Source organism: Mus caroli, chromosome 8, assembly GCF_900094665.2.
Source record: "Mus caroli chromosome 8, CAROLI_EIJ_v1.1, whole genome shotgun sequence".
NCBI lineage: Eukaryota > Metazoa > Chordata > Mammalia > Rodentia > Muridae > Mus > Mus caroli.
In genome coordinates this window covers 77,255,015-77,261,455 of record NC_034577.1, presented here as the reverse complement: position 1 = coordinate 77,261,455, position 6,441 = coordinate 77,255,015, and the positions used below count along the sequence as shown (strand labels likewise).

Here is a 6,441-nt window from a genome sequence, read left to right as displayed (position 1 = left end):
GGTTTCTGCTTCCCTAACTAATGCAGTCTCAGGTCCCGCGCAATTGGATTGGAGCAGAAGCTGTGCTCCACTCACCAGAAGTCTTAAGATCCTGTGGTGGGTGTTGTGGGTAGCTGGCGAGTGTCAGTAGACCCAGTGCCCCAGCTGCCCCGGTGCTTTTCTGACCGGAAGAGGGTTGTCGAGTTAATGTTTTTAACTAGACTGGTGAACAGTGACTAGCAATGGCTCAGCATCTAAAAGTACTCTCACAACAGAATAGTTTGGTTCTCAGCACCTATGTGAGGCAGGTCCACAAGGCAAGCTGTCTTTCACAGTCAGCGTATAAATGAAAACAAGATACAAGTTAGCCTTATTACATATACAGAATGTTTGTTTGTTTGTTTGTTTTTTCAGCATAACAAGACCACAAAGGTTACAGATATCAGAAGCACTCTGCAGACTTGGGAATACACCCTCAGTTATAAATTCTGTCACTCTGGGTAAGTTGCTTTCCCAGAGAAGCAATGAGAATTACTTAGGGTAATAATTGTGAAATTATAGTGAATTATGGATTATTGTGGAACACTGCCCAGGTTCAAGGCATATAGCTTTCTTCACATTACAATTAAGTAATTAATACACTTGAGATTCATAATAGTTAGTTTTTATTGTCAACTTGATCAGATTAGGAAATACTGAGAGCACTGGGGCATACATTTGACTGAGAGGGCATATCCAGAGGGGATTAATTTGGACGAAGGCCTATCCTAAGTGTGGGTGGCACCATCCCGTAGGCACCATACTGTACTGAACAAGGTGGGGAAAGGAGAGCGCCAGTGAGACACCAGGCCCAGTGCCACTTGGGCATGCAGCTTCAAGCTCACATGGCCACGATACTACTCCCACCATGATGAACAGAAAGTCCGTGAGCCAAAGTGAATCCCTCATCCTCCAAGGTGCTTCTCATAAGGTCACAGAAATTAGCAAAATGTCTACTTTTTCATAGTTTTAATGAAAAATGTCTAGCCCTAGTAGCAATTAAATAAAATGTTTTGGTTTTTTAAGAAAACCACTCATCTGTACAACAATGTGCTTATAATACCTGTGGTACACCTCAGGTAACTGCAGCCTGGTAGACACCCCAGGAAGAATGGCCACCATTACAAAAACAAAAGACAGCAGAAGCTGGCCAGGATGTGGAAAGAGTAATCCTATGCACTGTTCCGAGGAGTGTAAACTGTGCAACCACTATAGACATCAGTGTGGGGTCCTCAGAAAGTGAGAAATACCATGTGACATCTACACTACTCCTGAGCATATATCCAAAGAACTCTACACACCACAGAGATACTTGCTCATCCACACTCCATGATGTTCTATTTACAATAACTCTGAACAAATCAACCTAGATGCCCAACAACTGATGAATGCACAGTGAAAATTATATATGTGTGTATATATATATGAGTAGCCCAGGCCCAGAAAGACAAACACTGCATGTTCTTTCATCTGCAGACACTAGCTTTGAGTTTTCACGTTTTGTATGTTCAATCTGGGTGTCTGTAGAGGCCAGCAAGTCAGAAGATGCAAGGGAGAGTGAAGGTGAAGGACATAGGAGGGCAGGTAATAGAACATACACAATAAGGATATAGGGGAGGAACACGGCATGGAAAGGATTATGCCAAGATGGAGGTAAGAGGGAACCTTAATCCAAGCCAAGAATATATGAGAAAGCTTTATGGAAACCTATTTACTGTCTAAGCTGTGTAAAAAATATAATTAAAAAGGAAAACTGAGGCTGGGTATGGTACATGTCTACAATAACACCATTTGAGAGGCAGAGGTAGGCAGAGCTCTGTGAGTTTGAGGCCAGCATGATCTATATAGCAAGTTCCAAGCTAGCCAGAGCTACAAAGTAACATCCTGTCTCAAAAGAACACGCCAAACTAAATCAGCAAATAAAAACCAATCAAACCTTTTCATGGATGGGTAATTCTGCTCCCATAATCCACAAATTATTAAACAAAATTCCCAGTGCAAGGAGAGAAACCATTTTATGAGTTGGTCAGTGTAGTCCCAGAGGCTCCCATAGGCCACTGCCATTGCTGTTGGCTGCTCACTAGAAATTACTAAAGACATCTATTACTATTACTAAAGACCATATTATGAATGATAATGATACCACACATGTCATTTAACAGAGAAAAAACGTTGGAACTGACCTGAAAACTTCCTCCTTGCTCACAAGCTTTGGTAGTAATGGGAGGTGCTATCCAGGGCAGGGGAGGTGGGGCAAAATGTCATCACCAGGTTACCCAGTATTACCTGTGTTTTACACTACCAGTATGCCAGGTAAGCTGTATTAAGAGAAACAGGCATGGCTATATTGGGGGTAACAAACAACTTGCTGACTTAATGTGAGGCCTGATCTACAGGATGGAATTCATGCTTAGTGTTATAAACCTGGTCAAGAACCAATGACTGGGGGCTTCCTTCAGGAATCCTGTGTGCTGGAGGAATGGCAGACATGACACTGTGAGCAGTGTTAGAGCAGAGGTTGAGGTCAAGAGGCACCCTCCCCGCAAGGTGTTTACAGTTAAAGAAAAGATACCACATAGCCAACATTTGAAAGGAGCACACAGTAAAACTTATTTCTTAAAGACAAGAGAAGAAAAGCTATTAGGTGGGGACAGTTCCTCATAATAGACAAATAATATAGACAGCTTGGCAAGGATGTTTGGGGGATGGGAATTTGCAGTTTGTGATGAAACAGCCATGATAGAATAACTAAAGATTGGTCAAGACTGAGTCACACTTTCGGTAATCTTTGGATTCAGCTTTTCTAGGGGGATAGACATGAAAATGTAAAAATATGTATCCAATGGCAAATACTGCAACCATAGGACTGAGTCCTGAAGACCTTCTCCTATGTGTGATGGTGACTGGATATGATCCTGTAAGACTAGACTTTAATTAAAAACTGATTTTGGAGCTGGACATAGTGGCACACACCTTTCACTCAGCACTAGAAGCAGAGGCAAGCAGGATCTTTGAGTTCAACATTAGCCTAGTCTATAATAGTGAATTCTAGGCTAGCCAGGGCTACACAGAGAAATTCCATCTAAAAAGCAACAAACTCTACTTGTACTTGACACGATATAATCATTATGAGAGCTGGTGCTTTGTTGGTTTTATTATTTGAAGAGACCATGACTAGAGAGAACCTACTACTAAGCTTATCTTGGTAAATGGGCATGCTGCCAATGCCCTCTTCATAGTGCTTATATGTACACCCATAGGTTAGTGTTGCTCCCAACCTTAGTCAGCAAAGCTGCTTTCTGTAGTGGGCAGTGGTTAAACAGTGACCTATAACCAGTCAAAAGAAGTGACTCACTCATAAAAGAGACATCTCTATCAATCACTCACCTGCCTGCCGCCTCAGTGCTCAGGGTATATGTACAAGGCAGGACAGAAAGAGTGGGGGGACAGCGAGGAGTATTTCAAATGTCATTTGGAAATGACATGGCCATTGCACTCAAGAATGCACATAAGCTGTGGATACACCCACAAGACCTGCTCAAGACTGAGTGCAAGATCAGACCTATCAACACTTCTATGTGGGTGGGAGTGAGGGGGGTGACTAGGGGCTATTGGCAATTAAGAACTGCAGGGAAGGGGCAGGTATTTTTCTTGAGTGATATAACCACTGTAAAGTTGCCTATGCATCAGGAAATGAGCCCAGCCCCACATCAACAACCATGATTAAACCCAGTGGGTCATAGAGAATGAAATCATGAAAGAAGCTGGACTTGCAGGGAAGAAGAAGGGCTCTAGATACAGTGGGAGGGAAGAATAGAAAGTAATGGAAGTAAATACGATCAAAATAAATTACATATTGTATGAAACTGTCAAAGAATAAATAAAAATATCAGGAGAAGGCTTAACCAAAATCAAGGAAGTATAAAAAAGCCTTACAGAAACCCACTACTTCATTAGCTACCTTAAAAAGTACTCTGTACTCTATAGCACAGTCTTACCTGATGGTTGTTAAAGTTTCCAATTTAAACAAGAGCTGAAATCACTACAGATGACAAGTCAAGTAGATCTTAAAATATATCATGAGATTTAAAATACACATTTATAATTTATTAAATAGAAACTATGACTTTCTAGAAGTTCATTTTCTAAGAAAAAGAATATATTGTAAAAAAATAATCATTTTCAAAAAATCATTTTGTGAATTCAGAAAACAGAATACATATTATCTTTCTTGATCACTACAATAAAAGGCAATAGCTCTGTTGCATAAAATTCATTTAGGGATACACATAGCATAGCATCCTCAGTAAATTTCAGTAGGATTAAAAACGGACCTGAACTAGTGAAAGTCAGAGTGTTTCTAAAGATTCACTTTGCTATAAATCTCATGTAAAAATACTAACTCCAGTTAACTGCTTATAAAATATCATTGTGAAGGTATGAAGCTGAGGTTCCTTTAATGAATAAATACAACTTTATTAGTAAATATGGTATCTAGAATCTTATGACCATCCATGGATATTTGATGGGTTATAAAGAATTAGGGCAGCAGTTAAATAACCCAGCCTGCAAATTCTCACCCTACGCACACATTAGGATGATATGGCTAGGCCATCATGGTGGGGTACAACACAGCTTTTTCTCTTCCCAGATGAAAATCTCCATATGGCTTCATGAAATGTGCCCCCTGTGTGCTCTCTAACGTGTTTCAGAATGTTGGTAGGAAGAGAGTTTTCTTTTAAGGCACTTCAGAGCATTTCTTGATTGTTTTGGCCACTGAATAGAAATGGAAGCATGAATTTTACATTCCTGTGCACAGGAAAATGCTGTCTATGTTAACAAGCTGCACACATTCAGCACTTTGATTTGGAGTGAGAATTGTCATGATTTTTCTGCTGAGGGAGAGCATTCTTAACTTCCTCCTCTTTAAAGGACAGTTTTACATGACCATGGGAAATGTAGCCAATTTTGGTTCCTGGTTCATCAGCTTTCGCCAGGGCATTTGAGGGGTTACTACTCTTTCCAACTGCAGCAACTCCAACCTCACTTGGTCACATGGTACAGAAGACTTGGAAAATACAGAGAAGAGAAGAGAACTGGAAAGAGCATTGGTTTGGGTTGTTTCCCTGGTTTTTGCTTGCTTTTGTGTAACGTGTGCAAAAACCTCAAACTGAACTCTGGGAATTTGGCCTCTGAAACCTTCATCCCTCATGGATGATGAAAAGTAGCCAAAGATGATCCCTTTTCCAGCACAACACACATTTAAATATAAATATTCAAAATTACAAGGACAATAGTATTGCATACAGTGAGAAGATTGGTCTTTTAGTCAGCTTGGTTCATAATCTGTCACACAGGGATTCTGACTCTAAAATGACAACCTTTTTGATAAAAATGTTATTAATACTAGACATTTTATAGAAGTATGGGATAGGAAGATACAGAGAAAGCTGATTGTCTTTGTTAAATTTGTTCATGCATATTCTGATTCAGTTGTAGAAATAGGTAAATAATTATTATTCAAATAATTGTAAATAAAGAGTTTATTAAGCCAGTAGGTGAGAAAGAAAATTACCAACATATATTTACTGGAGAAAAAGAGGACTTTCAAAGATGACCATGTGGTTTACTTAAGCAATGGTCAAACATGCCTGTTAGAGTAAGTCAGAAATGCTCTCATAGCACACAAAAGCAACCATAGTTTTCATAGCCTTCTGCTAGAAGCTCCAAGTTGAGTGCAGACACAGTCATGCTGTGCTTGACTTTCTGGAGCTGTTGGACACCGTTGAGACCTTACCAATCTAGACACTCTCCAAAGAACTAACTGTGCGAAGTTCCACCCAAATCCAATTCCACCCAAAGGAAAAACATAACCCCAAGATGTATTTATTCCTAACAACTTGATGACAGAGAAAGAAAATAGGTTCCGAATCTTCTCCACTTACCTAGGAGTTTTGCAATGATATAAAGAGCTTGTCCCCAAAGAAACAACTTCCCATCACGGCCACAGTTACTTGGAAAGCGCTTCTGACTACCAGGGTTTCTTTTTTCACATTCTACAAAGTCAGCTGGCACATAATAGTACTTTGGTACAACAGGATATCCTACAGAATTAAAAACAAAACAAAATTAAAACAAAGCAGTGCTCTTTCCAAATTTCTCCTTGAAGAATCCTTGAGGACAGGGCAGCAGGGACAGGGGTGGTTTGTAGAGGAGCAGATCTAGTGAACTACGGAGAAGTGTGACACTCTGATCCTCTCAGATATTGTTAAAATATATAAAACATATGGAGAAGACTTTCTTGACTTTAGAATGAATCCAATAGTATATTAGGCTTTAGGCAGCTATGTATGCATATCTCCTCTAACAGCAAACAACTTTAGCTTTCTCTCTCTCTCTCTCTCTCTCTCTCTCTCTCTCTCA

At 39.9% G+C, this 6,441-nt stretch overlaps 1 protein-coding gene across 6 annotated transcripts in view; it reads right to left on the bottom strand.

The window, feature by feature from the left end:
* The window catches only part of Phkb (phosphorylase kinase regulatory subunit beta), a 188,190-nt gene that overhangs the window by 92,267 nt on the left and 89,482 nt on the right, over window positions 1-6,441 (bottom strand). For all 6 annotated transcript variants that reach the window (XM_029480583.1, XM_021169806.2, XM_021169805.2 and 3 more), the window contains one exon: window positions 5,964-6,122. In XM_029480583.1, the coding sequence (XP_029336443.1) occupies window positions 5,964-6,122 (159 nt within the window). The remainder of the gene's footprint in view (window positions 1-5,963; window positions 6,123-6,441) is intronic.